The sequence below is a fragment of the Photinus pyralis genome, unplaced genomic scaffold (genome assembly GCF_008802855.1).
Source record: "Photinus pyralis isolate 1611_PpyrPB1 unplaced genomic scaffold, Ppyr1.3 Ppyr1.4_LG3a, whole genome shotgun sequence".
In the NCBI taxonomy this organism is placed as follows: Eukaryota; Metazoa; Arthropoda; class Insecta; order Coleoptera; family Lampyridae; genus Photinus; species Photinus pyralis.
In genome coordinates, this window is record NW_022170509.1 from 2,530,016 (window position 1) to 2,553,686 (window position 23,671).

Sequence of the window (23,671 nt, forward strand, 5' to 3'; positions counted from 1 at the left end):
CAATTAGTCGGTAAATCATAGTTTTTGTTGACATTGAGTTATTTAGAGCCCCGTTTGAAACGCATTTACTGTAAAAATAGCAGCAAACAAACAGTTCCACAACAGTAAAGTTTTTGGAAGAGCAATTTATCAAATAATGGAAATCGGCAAAACTGATTCGATTAATGTAGTATTCCCAGTACAACGAGAAGATAAAGTTGGATTTGTATGTGTCACGTGATCGGCTTCTATTAACTAATCAGCTTTGTTTTTAATTTCTTATACCAAGCTTTTTCACATAAAGCGAATGTGACGTTTGTCCCACATTGAATAAGAAGCCAATATCGAATGCGAGAGCGTCTAAGTTTCAATTTTAAGTTGAGAGGTTGAATTTATATCGTAAAGTAGAGCAAATGGCAAGCAAGAACTTAACGATTTTGGCTGGCTGATTTTCGTACTTCAAATAAAACATTATGAAATACCCACCGACATCCTTTTTCTGGCTGTGTCGCTTCCGATACTGTGACTGAGCATTCAGAAAGCCAGAAAATAGTCAATATACCATTCGAATCGCTGTACATTCTCGCAGCGATCAAATACTCGGTGTTCATTTGGATGCTCGTCTTTGTCGTCACGGAAACACTTCCTTTTCCTACTTTTTAATGTTTCGATTATAATTGTTTTCTGTGTGCGAACGGTGTTTAGAGCAAACTTGCATCCGATGATAATGATACCAGTTATGCAGTTACATTTTTCCCTGCCGTTATTTTGCAATTTTATACCCCAGTAATAAAAGGTTATTCTTTTATTCATAAGGGATTGATCTAACTAAACTGCGTCTTAATTAGCCGATGTAGTCCCTTGACGAACAAGGGATAGAGCGAAGCGCGTACGGTCGAGTAGAAATCCAATACAAAGGACGTTTGTGTTTGTCGTTATGAATAATCCAATACTGACAAATTAGGTAATATCAAATTTCCATAATTTACATTCTACGCTGCCACAAATAATTTAATCATACAAACTTTTCTCATTACAATGACTTAATCTTGTCTCAGGTTGTGCAATTGTTTACGGTGCTTATAGTCTCTAGTTGGGTAGATTGTTGCTTTTATGGAACGTACAAGATTGCATCCGAATCTTCACTGGAAATGTAAACTGAGTACTTATTTTATTGCCAGTAGACTGCGCTATTACTATAAGTTCTTGGTAACTTACGCTCGGCGTGCAAGGGCTCGCTGTTTGAAAATTCAGATGGCGAAGGTGAAAAAAAGTTCGGCTAGGGGCTTTGCTTTCGGCAAAAAGCAATGTGACGCCAATGAGGCAAGTAAGGGACTTCCATCTTTATATGAACCAAAAGTACAGTTTTGATGGCTTCAAAGTTCAATTAATGAATTTGCCAATAATTAGCGAGGGAAACTTTGGGTATGAAACCTTGGAGCTTTTAGTTATTGGCGTATATTTTATAATCAAAGGTTATTAGTTTCGGACAGTTTCAATTTATCTAATATAACTAAAACTGAAACGTTACCGTATTCCCCGTTTCATAAAACTGCTGGGGAAATGAAATTTCCGGCACGAGTAAAACATGCCTTAATCCTTAGTAAGTATTTTCTAAGAAGAGGTTTGTATAAAACTCCATTTCTTTTGCCGACTTTAGGTCACACATTGATTTGATGTACTTCGTTTTTAGACAAATGGGCTGGTCATGTTTAATTTTAAAATGGCTAATGGTTAAATTCGAAGTGACTTACACAAACAAGTTTAATAAGGTGTATACTGATTATGTAATGTCGTTTACTTATCGTGAATTCAGATGTTTTTCTTTATTCGCCATTTCAGTTCTCTGAGTGCGGTTGAATTGTGGGGACGTATTTACGCCTGTTATCAATCAAGGTTATACTTACGTTTTCGGTAATACCTACATATCATTATTCTACGTAGTCGACTCTTTTATAACATAGACAACAACCGCTACCTCCGCGTCGATAAGGGGGCGGAAAGAAAATAATCGAAATGCCCACAAAAAGAACATCTTCACAACTGTCCCCACTAATCAACGATTGGGGCCCTGAAACGATCATCCATAAAGACAGGTATTCTGCGCTCTCCGATGATGATCCTGCAGACGACACCAACATCCCAAACATCCGACACCAGCAGGGGTAAGTCGCCAAAAATTCTTCTATATCTAAAAGGTCAGTACAATCACAATAGCTATAGTTAGTGGTTTAAAAACGTTGACTAGGGATAATTTGACATCATATTGCCCGAATTCGTTAAAAATTAATTTATTGCGCATAGACTATTATGCATAATGAAATATCGTTTTACACGTTCCATAATCCAAATGATTGAAAATGTGCCCCTTCGTTAACGGAAGACGATCTCAAACCAGAATTGTTCTTCTTCAACTGTCCAATCATAAAAATAACACGTTTATTGTACAAAGACGAAATATCAATGCTAGTTTGTGCGGTGGACTTCTGAAGAGGCAAAAACGTGTTTAAAATCAAACATATCCATTCGTGCTACATTGCCATTGAAGCGTGAAGGAAACCCAACAAAACCCCCCAAAGCCACTGCTGCCAACAATTATGACACACGCCGGTCTACGCAAACTGTGTTGTTCATACCTACAAAACTTTGATAAAACTCGATCTGCGCTGCACAGAGCACATTCCATTTCTTGATTATCATACTTTCGCTGTCAAAATACATGCATCTCTTTCATCTGTCAAAACTATTAATGCAGGAGTACCACAGGGTAGCATTTTGGGCCCTACGTTATTTAATATATACACATATGATGTACCTAACCTAACTGGCTGACTTAGCAGATAATACAGTTTTACTAGTCTAACGCATATAGATGTGTACGCTTCTATCGAGAAATTCCAAGACGCAATACACACAATGGACAAATGGTTTTAAAAAAACGGGAATATCACATAAACTGTTATAAATGCGAAGCAAAAACTTTTATAATAACACGAATCGTGCCACTAGGGAACCACTCTATCAGAATAAACTCTTAATAAAATATCGTGGTCACCTAAAGACGAGTGTGTAAAATACCTAGGAGTACACCTCGAAACAATACTTACGTGGAAATTTCACATACATAAAAAACTAATTGAGAACAAATTAGACTCGGGAAATTATACCTGCTCCTAAATCGAAAATCCTCTCTTAAGATAGCGTGCGCAATGTTGATATACAAGTCGTTAATTCGACCACAAACAGTTTAAGCGTGTCAAGTTTGGGGAAACGCGACAAATAGCAGCATAAATAAAACCCGACGATTTCAAAACAAGATACTAAGGATTGCCACTAACGCGCCATGGTTTGTGAGAAATTGTGATGTTCACTCGTTAAGGTCTTTATAAAAAAAGTTAGCAAGAAGTTCCATACCAACCCAACCTTATGTTCCCCAGTGTACCCTTTTACTCTCTCGGAAAGAAAAATATTCACAAAAGACTTACATCGAAAGTTGCCGCAGGACCTGTGAAAGTGTTAGGATTTATCGCTAACATATACAGCTGCAGTTGTTGATCTGGTATGCACAAATTAAAAAAATCATTGATTCCTTAGATGAATTGTATAAAGTCATATATTCTCTTGAATATAACAAATCCATAGCAAATGAATTAGATAATCGTGGAATACAATGGAAATTGATACCTACTACAGCTCTTCACATGGGAGCGTTGTGGGAAGTAGGCGTAAGATCTGTGAAAAACCATTTATACAAGATCTTACGCGGCCAATTAACTTGTGAAGAGTTTAACACCTTGTTTATACAAATTGAGTGCATACTAAATTCACGATCCCCTCTGGTCCGGCCGATCCACTCTATTTGACGCGTGTCCATTGCTTAACCATGTGTCCCATAAACCATTTTCCCGCCGCAGATTACAATAATCATAATGTTAGCAATAGAATTAAGATTTCAATTAATTGATCTATGACTTTTGGAAGAGGTGGTGGTTGGAATGCCTCACTGGGCTGCAAACCCGATGTCGCTGGAACACTGACACGAATCCTGTTCAAATAGGGACTGTTGTCCTATTAAATCAGTTTTGATGGCATTCTGAAGTGCGAAACCGTACTTCATCCCGGGGGGAATGTTACGGCTGTCTTATTTTTCACTTAGGGTATTATTTCAGTTACATGAAGTAACTGTGGCGCTTCTTTAATTTTGATACTTTAAACGAAAAGTGTAGGATTCGGTAAAACGGACGAAAGAACGCAATCTGAAATCTAGAAGGAAAGGGTTTTTCCAGGTTGATCGCGGACAAGTCATTTTTGGACCGAATTTATAACAACGTGTACGTAACCTACCTATAAATAATTTACCAAAAATAGACGAACCGGAAAAAAACCTTTTTCCTTACAGACTTTGGTCTCTAGAATCCAAAACCACCACAATTATCAAATTTGAACCACTACATCAATAGTTATACCTCTCTTTCTTCTTCTTTTAGAAGTCGGTTTTTGCACAGAACCTTTGATGTAGTCGTCCATTCTTGACTATTCTGGTAATTTTGGATTTTACAGCCGAAATTCATAAGCAAAAGTTTTTTTCCTGGCAATATGTGGACAACTGATTTTTTCGATGGGTTTCTAAAAGCCAAAATTTATAAGAAACCCCTTTCCGATCGATCTAAAATTCAAAAGAATGACTTTTCCGAATCGACCGGGAATGATTATCATTATCATTTTATCAACATCATATCAACATATTGGTGTCGTAACTCGTAAGCACTCCAATCCAAGGATATTCATATCAGGTTTGGTTTCTATAAAACTGTAAAGTTTTCTAATTTTTAAGATTGGACCACTGCATCAAAAGTTATATTTCTTTTTTATTGGAAATCAGTTTATTGTACATAAAATGTTGATTCCAAGGCCCGAAATCTATAAGGAATTTTTTTCCCGGTCGATTTCGAACAAGTCACCTTTTTGACCAAACATATGGACTTGTAAACTTTTTCTTATAGATTTTGGCTTGTAGAATCCAGAACTACCAGACTTTTCAAGATTGGACCACTAGATATATCAAAGGTGACATCATTTTTTTTGGAAATCAGTTTCTTGCCCACACCCATTGATCTAGTAGTCCAATCTCGACAATTTAGGACTTTTGGGGTCCTAAAGCCCAAAATCTATAACAAAAAATCCCTTTCCGTTCGATCTAAAATTTGTTGATCTTTGTGCGTAATCACTCCTACCTTCCCACACGTACTAAAGACATGGAAAGAGTGCTTAATTATTAGGAAATGCGATTTCTGTGGGGGGAAAAAACGAAAAGTGTTCTTTAACACAATTCTGGACGACAACGAGAATCACCACGGAAAAGAGGATAAAGAAGGAGGCGTGGAATCAGATTATGACTGCCCTGAGGACGCCGCGCGAATTCGTGTGCGGTTTTGGTGATGCCGTTGTTTGAAATCCTTTCGTTTTCGTTGTTTTCTGTTGTTTTTTTAGAGGACCGGTTTTCTCTGATTTTGGAATGCAAATCATTTTTTATTTTGATGTAGTGCAAGGCTTTTTGAAGTTGTTTTTTTTGCAATAAAAACGTTTACACATTATACATTCGGGTATTGTGGCCATTATAAAGCGTAGGAACATAAACCAGATAAATCTGGTCATTTGTTATGAACACAGTGTTTTGATTAAAATTCATTTCTCTTTTAGTAACGAAGGATGAATTATTTTTCATATTTTGCGAAATAAAATTTTGTAATGAAAGTTAACAAAAACTTATATTATTATGGGGCTCGATTTGCTAAACAAAATTCAAGGATTAACATATTACGTTGTTTGGGATTCCCGATTCTTCTACGTTGCTTTCAAAAGTTAAAATATTTAATTGCCGCAAGCTAATTTGATTTTCAGTTAAAATCGTTTGCCCTACGTGTTAGGTGTTTCAAATAAAAGTGTTGCAAGATAATTTGATTTGCAACGAACAACCCTTCTTTTTGACATGGGTATGTTATGTACTTACCTAAAACCTGTAATTTGACTTGAAACAAACATATAAATTATAAACTAAATCACGAGCAAATTATTATACGACCGATCAAAAAATTTGCATTCTAAATAAGTGGATTTACCTAAAGCATTTATATACAAGAACCATGCATAATTGCATACCTATACTAGGATGTGAACTGCGTCAATAATGACCAAAAGCGTAAATTATGGAAAAATAAATTTACAGCTATTTGACTTTGGGGTTGTTTTCTTTGCTCCTCTTTCATTTATAATAATAAATACCTTTTAAAATTTGCATATGATTTCAGTTGCTGATTAGCCTCAGGTCAGTCCTAGCAACTGAAGCATGGAAACGTACTGTTTATGGTAACAACCCTTCGTATTTACTTACCGATAATTGTCGAATTAACATAGCTTTTACCTAACGTTTAATAAAAATAGCTACGCGATATTGTAGAATAAATACAATAGAAAAGCGTGACACAAGTTAGGTTATGCAAAATTTTAATTCGAACTCCCAAAACTTAATTAGTTTCTCATGTAACAATGTAATTAAATACTCATGTTCATGCAAGACATAAGTAGCGCGATAGCCGTACAAGTAAATTAAGCGCAACTTCTCGGTTTTACTCTGCTTTTGCACCAACAGACCCATCCCTGAAATGAAACGCAGAATTATTACAATTACAAAAAAGGCAACTTTAAATTTTAAAAAAGGACTACAATATGCACGCCTTCGCAATACTTTTTATCAATATATTTCCAAATGTCGTTATTATTCCGAAACAACGCAATTTCAATTTCAAAAACGTATTTTAGGCCCCTATCGTCCTTGCGTTTGGGATGAATTCTTATACACACGCTCACTCCTATTTTACCATTAAATTAGAATATCGTGTTCGATTTTATTACGTTTCCTTGTTTCCATTACATGTTCCTTGAGAGAAAAATATCAAACTGCGATATTTCTTTGTCAAATGAAAGGGTTCACTTTGTTGTATGTAATATTCACAAAACTTTCTCGTATTTGTTTCCCAAAAGAGATGATAATTTTATGCATAATATGTTACGATCATCAACGTGATTATTATGTAATGTAAATAATTGGAGAAAAAGAAAATTTTTGAAACAGCCCCCCGGATAAATTCTAGGAACAGTTTCCTTTTCACACTAAGTTTTAAAAGGAAATGCATCTAAAAAATTCATGTTTGTTTTTACTCTGTATATACTCTCAATTTAATTCTTACCGCTTGTTTTATTTTAATTCTAGAGAAATGAGCTTTGTTAGTGTTTAAATATTGTATAAATTGTTTAAAATTCAACTGGGTTCAAACTACTCTTTAATTCATAATTTCTGATGCAACTAATGACACTTCAATTGGGAAAAGTGGGGGTGCTAACTTGATTTTAAATTAGCACCCTTACTCTAACAATCGGTTTTCCTGCGGAACTAAGCGAATACAAATTCCAACGGTGTCGGTACAGAAATGCCGTTTTTTAGTAACAAATTGTTTAAACAACGAAAATATAACTTGGGTACAAATTAGTCTCTAATTAGTCCTAAATTATAGGCATACTTTTACTTCACTTGGGCAAAATGGGGGTGCTAACTTTATCGACCTCTGCAAGTGTGTTGACGAGTCGAAAAATGTGCATGTAATGATGAATTTAAGAAGATTGTGATGCCTCACATACCTAACCGTTAAATCTGTTATGTTGATGCCATGTTTTGTGAACTATCTGTAGGGAGTTCTACTTCTTCTATGGACGTGCGGTTTTAGTGTAGGTACGGAACTATACTTTTTTTTCAATTGTTGGAATGTTCAATTGTCTATCATTCTACCCTTAAAGAAAGCTGGCGCGACGACGGCAGATTTAAAGTCTTTTAGACCAATCTCCCTTACGTGCACAATGTGCAAACTTTTTGAGAAAATGATAAACAGGCGTCTTCTTTGGTACCTAGATTCAAATAACTTTACAAATCCCAACCAGTCAGGTTTTAGGCCTCACCGTTGCACGACAGATAACCTAGTGCTACTGCAGAACGAAATTGCTAATGCTTTTGAAATAAATCAAGAAGTCGTGGCGGTAATCCTTGACATCGAAAGTGCGTTCGATACTACCTGGAAACCTATAATTTTTAAGAAGCTTGCAGAACTTAACGTATCAGGGAATATCCTTACGTTCGAAACTTTCTAACCGCTAGAACAGCAAAAGTTATAGCCAACTACAAAATATCCAACACCATAACATTGGAAGACGGAGTTCCTCAAGGCGCAGTTCTCAGTACTACTCTCTTTAACCTCGCTATTAACGACTTAGGGAAATCCTTTCAATTAACCCGTCAAAAGTGCCCTCTACGCCGACCACTTAATAGTGTATTGTACGGGGAAGGTAACCACTACCTCCTGCATTTTACTCCAAAATGCGATAGATGAAGCCTACCACTGGTCTAGAACTACAGGATTCAACTTCTCTACCTCAAAATCTAAGATAATTAAATTTAGTAGAAGAAAAACGAATCACATCCCACAAGTAAATTTAAATGGTGTCCCACTACAAGTTATAGAAGATCACAAAATTCTAGGCCTAACCTTTGATAGTAAGCTTACCTGGAGGAAGCATATCGAAGAAACTAAAACCAATTGTATGAAGAGAATGAACATCTTAAAAACACTTGCACATCACCATTGGGAAGCTCAAGAAAAAGTGCTGCTAAGAGTATATAGGTCCTTAATACGTTCAAAGCTAGACTATGGTAGCATCTTATATTCATCTGCAAGTAAATCTGTTCTTAAAAAGCTTAACACAGTTCATAATACCGGCCTACGTATCTGCTTAGGAGCTTTTCGGTCCAGCCAGGCAGAATCGCTCTATTGCGAAGCTCACGAACTTCCTCTTTACCTTCGTCGTGATCAACTTATTCTAACCTATTTTGCGAGAGTATCTGCTAATCCAAAAAATCCCGTTTATAACTCTATTAACCCAGCTCAATCAAACAACATTCCCAAACACCCTTATCCAGTCACCAAAATGTTAAATGACCTTATAAGACCGTATGACTTGACGAAAACAACCCCACATCCTCAATCGGTCTACCCACCATGGACTAAACAACTGCCGAAGTTTAACACACTTTTACATAAACACCAAAAGTCAGAAACATCGAGCTTTTTGCTGAAGCAATCTTTTTACGAGCTGGTAGAAGAGTATAGACACTCAGACGATATATTACACACTGATGCCTCCAAGGACGACAAAGGGGTTAGCTGCTCAGTCACCACAACAGACTCAATAATAGCAAGATACTTATTACCAAGCTTGTGCAGCGTTCATACTGGGGAACTGTATGGAATATTAATGGCGCTTGAAACAATTACGGGAGACAGTAAAATCGTCACTGTATGTACTGATTCTCTTTCTGCAATTCGCTCCATAGAAAACATATATACTAAAAATTTCTTAGCACAAAAAGTACACGACCGCTATCATCAGCTTGCTGCCAGAAACGTTTTAGTAAATATTGTCTGGTCACCCTCCCACGTTGGCATAAGTGGAAACGAAAGTGCTGATCGGGCTGCAAAAGAATCCCTAAACATGGACCTGACTACTGAGCAAATGCAGCTACATACTGACCTGCAGAGCTGCCTAAGAGAGTCAATCATCAGTAAGTGGCAAAATGCTTGGAGCTTTTCCAACACCAAGTTATCCGAAATTCAGCCTACAATAATGACCACTAATCTACCCTCAATGCATAGGAAGAATACAGTCATAATTCGAAGGTTGAGGATTGGTCACACAAGGAAAACCCATGGATACCTTTTTGAAAATCAAGACCCTCCATATTGTGAATGCAAGGAGCCTTTGTCCGTGAACCACTTCCTCTCACAGTGTCCACTGCAATTGGAAATCCGAAGCAAATACCATATTGGAATGGACCTTAAAAAAGACCTCTCATTACCGAAAAGTATTAAAAACGTACTAAACTTTCTAAGAGATACAAACTTGTACTATTTTATATAATAGTCTAATAAGCGAAATATTATTAGAATACGTGCATTGTAAGTAAAGGTACTTGTAGACGTGCCAATGGCCACTAGTAGTCGAGGCAAACAAATTAAATAAAAAAAAAAAATTGAAGCTATTATTCGTATTTTCTTCACATTTTATGTTACGTTGTCATACATACGATATGAATTTCGGGATGAAAGGGAAATTACTTTATTTAACTTAAGAATTTTTTGCTTGAAGAATTTCAATATTTCCAAATGCCCAGGTTTGGATCAATGTGTTATTCTTAAGAGTTTCTTAAAAATGCGAGCAGTGTTGTTATTTGAATACGTGAAATAATATAAAAGAGTAAAAAATGATAAAGTATGTAGAAGTGCTCGTGTGACATTCATTGATAAATGACTGTATGGTGCATTTTAAGTTGACACAAATATGTTTATATGTGGTTAGGCCACACACTGAAAACGTTCGTGTTCTTTTTATATTTTGTAGACGACCAATTTTCTTGAAAGCATCTTAAATGGGGAACAGGGTTCAGGTATAACAGACGGAGATGCCGCAGATCCTTTAAAAATGTAGCTCGAGGTCTAGAGTCAAGTTAAGAGTTCGAAAAGTTGTCCGCATCCTACTTCCTCTACAGAATTTAAGCACCTTACTCCGAAATACTCGACAACTACGTATCCATCTTTATTTATGATCACTTTTACGAAATCGAAGTGGTAGTAATCGAAATTTAAAAAGATTGCAATTTTATTGGCCTGTGCCATATGAAAGATTCTTTTGATACCTTTGACACCCATCTTATTAGCAAATCCTTCTTATGCTTCTCTTTCTCCCTTCACAACTACATGTTCAAAAGACGGCTCACACTTTACATTCAATTCCCACAGTTTTACTTGTACAAATACATGTGTCCACAATGGAACATTATGACTTACAATATCGTGTATAGAGAAAATAGCGAGGACTGAAGAAAAGTAGGTGCACTCAAACCCAAGTATAAAATGAAGTAAAATATAAGGGCTTGCTCGCAGATAAACTTTCCAAGTGTTCAATATGTCTACTCAGCTAATAGATTCTGCTTAGTGCTCGTTAAATTGCCATTTCTCGCTGACGTATGGAGCTCCTCTAGACCAGAACTGTATATTATTAAAAGTTATTAGAACAGCTCCCTCAAACTTTTTGTTATATTTTATAATTACCAAAAATCAAACTGTACCGAAATTGTAATTAACCTCCATCCTCGTATGGAAAATTGTAAATTATTTTCGTGCCCTATCTTATTACATTCTTTGGCGCGATATAACTACTCTCCCCGGTTTCGCAGAATGATGGATTTTATTTTAGGGCTCTATATTTTTATTAGAGCTATAGCATAATCACTCAATCATTTCATTCTTTAATTTAATGTAGCAATTGTGTTTGACTTATGTCAGAAATAACAATCTCTACATGCTAATAAAAAAGTTACAAGTTGCGAAAAAGCGAAATAACAGTTAATTCAAGGAGGTCCGAAGGGATGCTAATGGTCGCAACGGTACGTCTTACGTTAATTTGTGGTCGGTTTAGAAATTTATTTTAGCGTAGGCGGTACAACTGAATATCGAGGTAAACGCTGCACTTTGTGACAAAAGCATGAAACTCGGTACACATGTTTATTAGGTCCAAATAAAACTTTTGACCCGCAGCACCCACCGAAATTTTCGTGTGGGTTCAAAATTTGAACACTTTTATTCAAAAGGGTGTTCAAGATTTTAAACCTGTAAAAATGGACGAATTTCGGCATTCTAGGGGTCGTTTTTGAATGATTTAGGGTCGCTTGTGCTAATGGAGGCATTAAAAAAGTTGCATATCTGACCATTAGGCCCCAAATTTGGAATATGGGCACGAGTCGGACGGAACTTGCTCGCTGCGTGATGTTACTTGTCGTGGAGTGAGCTCAAGACTGACTGGAAGTACAGATTTCCCAACAAACGATGCCGGGAGGGCATTAATGGAAGCATAGGCGGCATATCCCGTCAGAGAACATGTCCACTTCCGAATCTTAATGAAATGCCCATTTCTTTCGTCTTTCTTTGTCATTTAATAGTTGTTGCAATCCGGGGCAACAAGGGTATGACTGCGCCGAACATTCCCTCTTAATAGATAAAATAGTATGAAAAGGGCCTAACTATGAGTCGCATCTGTTTTCTGAATACAAAATTAGCTACAGCAACCACAAATTATATGGAAACGACACCAAGAACGGCAAAATCCTTCAAGTATGGTATTTCCAAATTTTGAATAAATTATTGAACGATTAACGGCCACCTGGCCTGTAGATCATAATGGCCCGTTGGAAATTTATAAGTATGTGCTGTATTTAGTTTCTTGCACTATTAATAAATTATTAACACGTTTCTCTAATTGGGGTTGATGTTAGGTTGTTAAAAAATTTAAAAATTCTGTTTTAATTGAAGTGTTTTACAATGAATTTATCATTTTTTGTCGTAGCATGAAAGTGCTGAAATACAATGATAGGCGACGCACCTCGTGTGGATTGTATATTTTGTTTCTTTTAATTATCAGCTGCAATTTAAAAAAAACTGTATGGTAATTTATTTTCGAGAAAGGAGTACTTTAAAATGTTTTGTGGTGCACTTCAGAGCTCCCCTCCATCTTCATTACTACACTAATACTTTAATGGCCCGTAACCTATGCCATTCCACCTGGCCCGCAGTTACCCAGTCCGCCCCTGAATAAGGAACCTATTGTGTAGTTCAAGGATACAGTTTAATTACGGGATACATTCACGCAGTAATTTATGAAAAAACTAAGCTTGACATCATTCAAGTGATCTGCACTATTAAACAAGTGCAAGTGCTGAAATTTTAGTGGACCGTTTAATTTATTATTAACAGAAAGTTTCTAGGAAAGTTTAATCCGACTGTTGTGGGGGATATTTTTCTTACTTGTTTTGTTAAATTGGTAACTGTTGCTTTTTTCTGCCTTTTCATCTGACCCAGAAAAACCTTCCCGTGTTAAAAGCAGTCGGTCCTTTTGTAGAAACTATGAGTTTTTCTAGGTAATTTTCACTTGTTGTGTTGACGCCAGTAGAACGGTTACGCTGCCATACAACAAACACATCTTCAAGAGCATAGTCAGGCTAAAAACAGCGCACGGTAGATTTCCAGCGCATTTGCACAGAATAAATTTGATTCCCTCGGCACAGTGCACGTTTTGTAATTATGAGGTAGCAGATTTGAATCATTTAGTGCTCGCCTGTCCGCAGAATGCAAATTACACGAATATCATGATGGAAGACTTACTCAAGCTGGGTTTGACACTCCCTCTCGATGTACCAACGATAAGGGAGTTTATGACATTTTAGTCCGTTTTGTAGCTGCAAGTAAACTACCGTTGTAATTGTAACCCGTATTATGTCATCCTTATGCGTGCTACCAACCTTCCGTGGCTACCTATGTTTTGTGTGAAGTTGCTTTGATCGGCCCCAAAGCGTGAAACGTATAAATCCTTGTTTAGTCCTCTGGTTTCTCTAATGTAGGCTAAAATGGGCAAGATCCCGAAAGCCTTAAAAAAAAAAAGCGTTGATTCCACGATCGGATACAAAATCGTTGCACATTTATCCGTGGTCGCACATAGGGATCCAAAACTACGTAATTCAGATGCAAGACGTACATAGAGACTGGAAAAATTGAGATCAAATTTCTTCATTGCATTCTCCAAGATGAGTTTTATAAGGTCTCTTACATATACACTTCCACCAACATATCCATTCATCAAAATCTTTCACTTAAACTGACAACGACCAATTCATAATTTTATTCCGTCAATTAATTCTTCATGCACTGAATTAATTAATGGAACTTGACAGTTGGCAGCGATGGTCTTGTCAGTATGGATGTTTTTATTCAATGCTAATATCGACCTTTATTGCTAAAATTAGAGAACGTATTAACAAATTCCTAACTTGTCTTAATAATCGATTTTTATATGACAAAAATTTAGGTCTAATTTTTTCTAATTTTTGTAACTATAACAACACAATTCTTTCAAATACGTCTTGCTCTAACTACTTTGGTAACAAACCTACAAATATGGATAACTGTAACAGACTACGGTATTAAACTCGCCATCTTAAATGGTTCCCTGGTTATTTACTTATTTCTTGACGTTTGAAATTTGAAAATGGAAAAACGAACATTAAATAGCTACGCCGTTTATGTTTAAATGGAGATGAGTTTGTTCAGAAAATTAAGGAGTAAGGAACGCTTGTTGACGGTTAATAGTAATACCTCGTAACATGATGTTAAATAGATGACAAGAATTGATCGCGCTTTCCATTTAATATCTCTGAAAAAGATTAATTACGTTCCCTTTGCGTTTTCGTTTGCATAAATTATGTTTTCAATAGATATAAAACTAAGCTGAAAATAATTACGCATTAATTATGTAAAACAATTCATTTACTAAAAATAAAGCACGAACTTTAACTTGAATGAAAGACACTTCTAGAGTTTTAGAGTATTCATTAATCATACATTTCTTGTCGTTGCCCCTTTGAAGCCACTAATCTAGATGAAGCTACATCTGCCAACTGACTGTCTAATCCCAGGTTTATGCGATCACTTTCATTATTTGATTGTAAGGATTATTTTAAATTATAAGAAGCAAAAACGGGATTTACTATGACATATTTTTCGAAAAAGTTTTATACAAAAGCGTATGGGTTTGTGTCAGTTACAGAGACAAATACCGAATGCTTTTCCTTCTTTCGGACTATAAAAATGAAACATGTCCATGATATGGTTGTATATATGCTTTTGGGGCTTCGCCGGCTTGTAAAATATACATTTTTCTTCCAGCTCAGAAAGTAATGGAAGATGCTACCAATGAACTGCTTCTCTACACGCACATAATAAAGTTGCGAAAATGTCTTATTCGTTCAAGTAATTGTTACTAACGTGTGCTTTGCCATTCTTTTTTGGGGGAAAGTCCAACTTTGTCATACCTTAATTTGTTTAGTCAGATGTATTAAGTATGACAGTGTAATCTGCGGGATATGCGTTTCTTACTAATCATGGCGGACCTCAATCTCGTCACAGTTACTGAATGGAAACCATCGTGTTGGAAAGGTAGATAACAACTTTAACACCATGTTCCTAGTTTAGAAAGTGTGGGTTATAAAAGTAAAGATTGGTTCGCGTAATCGTTTTAAAATTTCCTTTCACCACATCCCGCATGAAAATGTGAACACCGAGAAAGTTACGTGGCATTTCATTTAACTAATGTCACTATCTATAATGGAGGCTTGATGTATGGATCATTTTGAGTTAATATTCCCTATTAACTGTCCAATTAAAAGGTATTTGTTCTTCGTATCGTTATCAATTATGCCGTCTATTACAACTTTTTCCCACATTATAGTGAAACGTAAAATAGCAAGGGCGGTTGACGAATAGCTGTTGATCACCAATCGTGATACATTGGTCACAAGGAATAAAAAGCTACGCTTTAAAACTAAATATTTGCCCGTTGAAAAGTTGTAGGTCAAATGGCCCCTGAAGGTTTATCACAAATGTGCCACCATATATAATATTTGAAAAAATTAGAAAAAATATGGTTCAATCTAATTGTTTCTTTTTAGTGGATCCAACAAAATTACATAAAAAATGTTTGTACTGTTTAAGATTTTTTTGTACCATATTAAAATATTATATTAAAATTATAATATTAAAATGGCCACTTCAGCGATTTGATTTTAAATAAAACTTTTAACTAACCTAATAGGCGATTTACAACCCAGAATCTAATTTATTGCATATGCCCTGTGCAAGGGCCACTTCTGTAGGTATTTGTACTGCAATTAATACAATACCAGAGTCAAAAATATGTATTACATACCTTTTGCAAGGTGTAAATCTACGTCCACGGCCCCTGACATAATAGGGCTAAAAATTTTTAATAGTTTGCCGGGCAATATAAAAGATGCACAGAATAAAAGAATTTTCAAACGTTCTTTATACTCTTTTTTAATCACACATTCCTTTTATAACTTGGACGAATTTTACCAATGTATACCGACACTTATTCTAAATGTTGTTTTTTCCTGTAAAGTACTCATCTATTTTATTGTTTGTTAACTTGTTGTTTATACCTGACCTTGCCTATATGTGTTTTTTTACGATCTATGGCAATAAATTATATTATTATTATTAATGCCATTTTAAGTGTACAGATCCACACAGATTTTCTTCATTTGTGTCTCAAGCGAAAAACTGTGTACCACCCTACGTTCATCCTACGTGCTGAAATCGAGTGAACAAAAATCTGCAACATCCTGTAAATCCCGGAGCTGAGGTCCCAACGTCCCAGACCCTCAGATGGAATGACAAAATTCACGCAAGTTGTTACAATTCGTTATACCCTTAATATTATTTAGTTGGCATATATAATATAGAATATAGTCAATATAATGTCTGAAGGAAAGTAAAATCAAATAAAATACTTATTTAATCCTTCTTGTTACATTCATATAAAAGATATTAGGACATTATAGTAGAAGAATACGACGTTGTTGTTCTGGATAGATCGAGGTCTCGTGAATTTTCCCCACTAATGTTTTTTCTCTGTTTAACTCGACTCTCAGTCGATATATCAAACTCTTCAAAAATTGTTTGGGCTACACATTTACCCCCTTTATTTGCAGGTATTTTTCGGCGTGATTAATTAATAATTCATAATTCGTAGAAATCGAATAGTAAACTTATGAAGTGAACATGTTTGTTACAACTTAAACTAAATGCCGCCCCAAAATATGTGCCGCCCGGTGCGGAGCGTACCCACCGCCCCCTCTAGGTACGCCATTGACCCAAATAATAGCAGTTTTTCTCACCCGTTTTTATTACTTTTTACACAGATATAGACAAGTACAACGAACAAGAACTAAGCAACATACATACATACTAATATCACAGAATATCACATTTCATTCAAAATTCCAATGCCTCGCATAATATCACAGATTATCACAGATCATTTAAAATTCCAATGCTTCGCATGAATCCCAACACACCTCTACAGCGATCCTGACTAGCAAAATTTGTTTCCCATATCACACTAATTTTAAATAGGTCACGCTCATTTTGGTATCTTACACAAACACAAAGTATGTGCTCTGGTGTTAAATTGATACCACATCTATTACACAAAGATGGTGCCTCACCCTTCAGCAAATAACTATGCGTGAGAGCAGTGTGTCCCAAACGGAGCCGATACAACTTTGTCGAGTGCAGACGTTCCACGTCAAGTAAAAAGAAAGTGGTCCTAGGTTTGGTTTAATTCTTCTCAAAGATGTATCGGCCCGCGCCCATTGCTCCTGCCAGCGCTCATTTACACAGTGCTTGACAGCCACCTTTGTGAAATCTACAATGTTATCCTCTTGTAACTGTAGCTCCTCCATGAATTGTCTTGCTCTTTCACCTTGCGATTTATATAACCGTGTAGGTCTAGTTGCATCGGTAAGTAATCTATAATTTGGGTGTTTATCATTTTGATGTACTTTCAGGTAATAGTTAACTATTAACTGCTTTCGGCGAAGAGCAAGCGGGAGAATATTCGCTTCCACGTTGAGAGCTCAGACGGGACTCGTCGGAAATGCCCCAAGGGAATATCTAATTGCTAAATTTTGAATTTTGTCCAGCTTACTTAGCAACGTGGAATTACACGAGGAATAACTATAGCACCCATAGTCAATACGTGACAGAATCAACGCCTTATAAACATCAAGAAGGGATTTAGGATGAGCCCCTCATTTCAGGTGTGACAGTACTCTTAACACATTTAACGATTTCCTACTTGAAGTTAGTAGGTTCTCCAAATGTTTGGTCCATCTTAATTCCCTATCAAATGTGAGTCCTAAAAATTTAATTTCGTTCGGTACACTTATTACTTGATCATTTAAGAACATAACAGGATCATAATGAGGTCTACGAAGCCTACAAAAATGCATTGCTTTGGTTTTTTCCTCAGAAAGCACATACCCTACTGAATTTGCATTTGTAGCAATTTGGTTGATGGAACCTTGCAAACTACGCACTACACTACCTACAGTTTTTCCGGCGGGGCAAATCATGAGGTCGTCGACATACAGACATCTGTCAACTGTCTCCGCAACTCCTGAAGCTATTTCGTTTATTGCAATTGCAAAGAGAGAACAGCTTAAAGTTGACCCTTGCGGCACCCCATTCTCTAAAATGTGTTCCTGTGAGTGTTTGCTGTGCTTTATTCTGGTTTCCGTTATGAACGTGTGAGAAATAAGTTTTAATCCTCGGGAGTGCACCAAACGACAGTTTTATCATTTTTTCATTAAATATTTTTTTAATATTCCAGAAGAATTGTGAGCGTGGTGGTACCTATATCCGTGCATACAATTTTTCTGTACCTAAAGCGGCGGAAAATCTTAGCCTATGGCACCCATAAAGGTAAATTCGTTGCTGTATACTTTGCATCTATCAATAGTTAGAAAAGCCAACGTTATAGTGCTGTTTTGTGCTCGAAGATTATGATTCCAACGTTTTACCTTTCCAAGAAAAACGAAAAAACTAAAATATTTCGTGAAGTTGGCCCCACCCATTACTCGTTTTTAAAGAAACGCACTTACGATCGTTAGTGCTACGTTAGTGAAGTTTTGTGCTCGAATATTGCGAGTTTAACGTTATGTACCTATTACCAAGAAAATAAAAAAAAATCAGCGTGGAGGCACATTATAATTCTGTGTTGTAAATTATATTTTATAATCGAACAATAATTTATATGTAGATGCTAATTTATGATGATCAATTACTGCTGCAGTCATATTACGTCATGATAAATTTAATTGTAAAGCTGGATCTTGTATCAAAATAAACCATACAAAATATTAGGAAATGCTGAATGACTTTATCGACCTTTATTGAGCGGATATTCGAAATATGGTCGCTTATCAGTTTCGTTTCTTCAAAACTAATCCAATCTTAACCAAAGTCAATACATTGATGTAAGAAACAGAGTTGACATTGATATTCAACATTCTTACCAGATCGTTCCACGCATTCCTAGATAATGTAATCGCGGAACTAGATAAGATTGGATATTCTTAGACTATTCTGTTAACATTCTGGAAAGCTATGTGAGTATTATAAATATCCATAGAATGTTCCATGATATGTACGTACGTCTGGCATATTCCAAGAATATTCATACTGAGAAATGAGAATACACCAATATTCTTTGATCTTTCGGTATTGAATATTCTGCTACAACATTCCTTGGATGTCCGGGTAATATTCGTTTTGTCACAATCACGTGTCAATTTCAAACCTTAATTACAATACACAAACGTAGCACTAACGATCGTATGTGGATTTTTTAAAATACGAATCATGGGCGGGGCCAACTTCACACAATATTTTCGTTTTTCTTGAAAAGATGAAATGCTGAAATCGCTCGAGCACAAAACAGCACTAACGTAGCACTAAGAATCACATGTAGTGTCACCTAGTTAAAAATGTATGGGTGGGGCTAACTTCACACTTGACTTTTTTAGGAGCGGTGAAAGAATTTTCGATACTGTTTATCTGGCATTTAACAGCACTAACATAGCACTAACATCGTCTGCGTTCATTATTTCGATGAGTAAAATTTGAGTGTGAAGTTGACCCCGCCTTGGTTTTTTTTATTTTTCTCATGTTACATAGCAGCACTAACGACAAGCTTGGAGCACTAAAGAGCACTAACGTAGTAGTAACTGTCGACACATTTTTGTAAAATTATTTCATGTGGACATAGCCACATGGGTACAGAAAAGGCACGAATAATTTGCCCACCCATGGCTACTTGCCTCACCCCACTGGACAAATAAGATAGTTTTACGAACTGGTAGCGTAATTGTTGTATAAATTAACTCCCCTATATGCACTTCCTATACATGAGGTACAATACTAATAATAAAGAATTAAGTCTGCATCTTGCATACAGTGGCGTTTTGGTTGAAAATTGGCCGAAATCAATAAAATTGCTTTCTTGTGAAAGCTCCGGTTTCAACATAATTATTGCATTCGAAGTAACCACAATGACGAAGTTTTAGGATGACAAATTTATAGAAGACCTTACAGTCACATGATCAAGCTTACTCAAACACAGAGGCGCTTTTTGTGAAAAACGACGTTAATGGCATTTTGCATTGCCTTGAAAATGAAATTAGACTTCAAAATGTATGTAATCAGAAGAAAATGGGAATAGAATTGAAGCACAAATCGGCGAAGCAGTTAACATTAAAATAATGCCAAGCTTATGTCCTCGAAATAAATGTTTATAAAGTAAGAAGGAAAAACATCTAATTTAAATATTCTGGAAATGAATATTTTCAAGACGTTTGCTAAAAATTTCCTCGGCGCGTTCTGTGTAAAATGACGACCTTCTCGAGGGTCTGCACTTCTAGAATAGTTCTCTGTGGAGGGCTGTAATCCAAAACGTGACTAACACACTGATAGTCTAAAACCACAGTCCCTCGACCAAAACTCCATCTACAATATCGTTCAGTATGAAATGAAGATCATTGATTTTATATCCGTAAACTTAAATCTAGAAAATACGCGGTTTTATTACCTTTTTCAACTACCAATATGCATTATTGAACAATACTGACTTTAACGTCTATGTGCACAGCTAGGACTACATTATCAAATATGATTCGCAAGTACAAACGCCTAAAGTTGGTAGGTACAATCAATCGTTTTTTATTAGTGTATAGGAGACGAAAGAAAATGGAAAAACGGGGAAAGCACGACGTATAGGAGAAAGTAAGCGTAAACAAACGAATTCTGACGTCGTTTATTATGGGAAATAAAACGAAACATAAGATATGCTTTGTACTGAGAGGTGTAGAGGAAGAAGAACGATCTCATCACCTAAGTGAACAAGCTCAGGCGTAACGTCATTTAAATATAAAGACGTTTTGCTTATTATTTCCTCACAACTGAGAACACTTAGTAAATCACGGTAGTAGAGACTTGTATGTGGCAGTTTGCTATGGAAATGGAGAGTAACGTACTGGGACGGGAACAAGGCTGAATTAATGAGTGGTAACATTTCCGGGTGTAAAGTTGCCGCGCTGCTGTGAGAGCCAGATGTGTGCGTAAGTATTTACCCCGTGCCGATCCCGCAAACTTACCAGGCTTGTACTTGAAGATTTAGTGGCTGAGCTTTCCTCTTAAAAAGAGAAATATGTCTTACATAAACGCGAAACCTCTTGCTCCAAAATGCACGGAAAAATAAATAATAACGACGTACAAGTTATATTATTCAGGCAACGTAATCATGACAAATTATTTCTAACGCCGCTGTGAAAATCTACATCGTACATATAATCGTATTTCTACAGACCTCTGAAGTGAACCGAAATTGTATTCTTTATGAGTTTTAAATCTTTGGAATTAATTCGCAATATCGCAGTCACTAATTGAAAATCACCTGAAGGTTTCTGAACGAGTGGATCATAATAATAAAGAAGCAATCTAATTTGTCACTAACGTATTTTATTTACAGAACGGATCTTAGTGTAATTTATTATTTCTTTCCCTATTTGATATTTCTAAACTTCCTATTGCTCTAAAAAATGACCCTCCTGGTAAATCTGTGTATGTACTGCCATAAATCTGATGGCCAACCAACATTGCACTGTGACAGATGCAAATGTTTGTCCATTACATGTAGTTGTTGCCAAATTGATACGGACCTTGCAAAACGTATCGCGCAATATACGAAGGACTGAAAATTCTCATGTAATTCATGCAACAAAAGCTTGCGTTTTGCCGGATTAATCAAAATTAAATGTAATGTTACATTTAAGACGAAGCCTATCAAAGCACCCATTTGTTATCAAACGGCACGTCTAAGAAAAATCACTGCGGTAATTTATTCGTATATATTCTGAACGCTATTATAAAAAAGTCAACTCAACTCAAAGTCATAAGCTCAATATACGAGTACTACACTACGTATTTCTGTCTGTTAGTAATGAGCTAATGACGCTCTCCTTAGTGGAGTGCGAAACGGCTAATAACTACCGCGTAGTTTCATTTTTTCGTCAGCGTTTTGGCGCAAGTGCTTTGACGTGAATGTTTTGGCGCAAATCGCCCGTACTATAGCTACAAAACCTAATACTGCAGATTTTACCCCTAATTTTTATGGCCAGTTAATTAATACGTTATCAACCAAGACCAGCTTGAAATCGGAAGCACTTTTCAATTCGATAAGGAGATCTCTGCAACTCGGGGGAGATTCGTAAGGCAGATCAGCCTACCTTTTGTGGGCCATTATCCCATATTCCATATTCCCACAGATATACGTGAAGTATATCTGTGATATTCCTAATTCACATAACATGCATCACCTCATCAGGACATCCAGAATCCAGAAAATTTCTATGGGATTCACGCAAGATTTCCTATGATAAGGTGCGGATAAAAAATAAATGTTAATACCAGCGAGAATCAGAAAAAAACGTTAATAAATTTGAAACCTGAAATGCATAAACCATAATATAACTAACGCCACACTTTATTCATAGAAGAAAAGTGGCGTATGGTTTTATAAGACATTCAAATGTGAAACTTTTTTAACAAACGTGTTACAAATTTGTTATGTAATCAGTAAACTAAAATGGCTATGCAAATGCACATTGCATTATTTGCAACTTTACATAAACTTTTCCTGTGGTGTGCCTATGCGCCCAACCCTGGGACCGTAGGCGCAATTGTGTTTTTGTTACTTCGCGAAAGAAATGGAAATATCTTTTATATTTCGACTCTAACAAGATACTCACTTTCCTTCGTTCTCTTACACATTGAAACGCCTTTTCATTGCGGATATAAAGTATGGGAGGAAGTCTCCGTCGCTAAAGCGTCGGAATGCTTTTTATGTAACTACAGAAATAAATTTACGGTAATAACTCCGCATGAAAAGCTGCGGCGCGTAATCGAAAAATTAAAAAATTGTAACACGAAGCAAATGTATTAATGGGAAGTTGCATTTATATGAGTATTGGGAGAGACAAATGGTCTCTATGTAAAACAGGTGTATGATTTTGGTTCAAGCGATCCCTAGGGTGTATTGTCCAAGCTGACGAGTGGGTCTCTCGCGAATGAGACCCATCAATATTGGTTCAATGTATAATGCGGTCACATCACTTCAGTACAGACGCCATTGTTTGTTTAATAATACCAACTTACAACATATATCACTACCGTAATGTATAGCTAATATATGTAACAACAAATTCCGAAAAGCGCTGGCGCTCCTTTGAGTACTGTAGTACGTAAATTACCGTGATGTCCCCAATGTTTTTATAACAAAGCCGTGAAAAGTGCGACTCAATCTACATAATTTTAAACTGATTAGTTTCGTTATACTTTCATTAAATTTTAATCCTTCTATTATTACTGTTGGCTCATTGTCAATATTTGCGTTCCGAATCGAAGACAATCGCTTTTACAAATACTGGCATAAGAGTTTTAATTTGTTAATTCCGTCTGTACATAGAACTGTAATAAGACAAGTGCTAAGTTTGAATTTAATCCATTTTGTAACCGAATACTATAGAATGAGTCCCGAGGGCTGCAAGTATTGGTTCAATCCTTTA

At 36.2% G+C, this 23,671-nt stretch overlaps 1 protein-coding gene across 1 annotated transcript in view; it reads left to right on the forward strand.

The window, feature by feature from the left end:
• Nucleotides 1-1,929: 1,929 nt before the first annotated feature.
• Nucleotides 1,930-23,671, forward strand: part of LOC116166146 (testicular acid phosphatase homolog) — a 46,528-nt gene continuing 24,786 nt past the window's right edge. Inside the window, exon 1 of the mRNA XM_031480992.1 lies at nucleotides 1,930-2,144. Coding sequence (XP_031336852.1) covers nucleotides 1,996-2,144 — 149 coding nt within the window. The 5' untranslated portion in view covers nucleotides 1,930-1,995. The remainder of the gene's footprint in view (nucleotides 2,145-23,671) is intronic.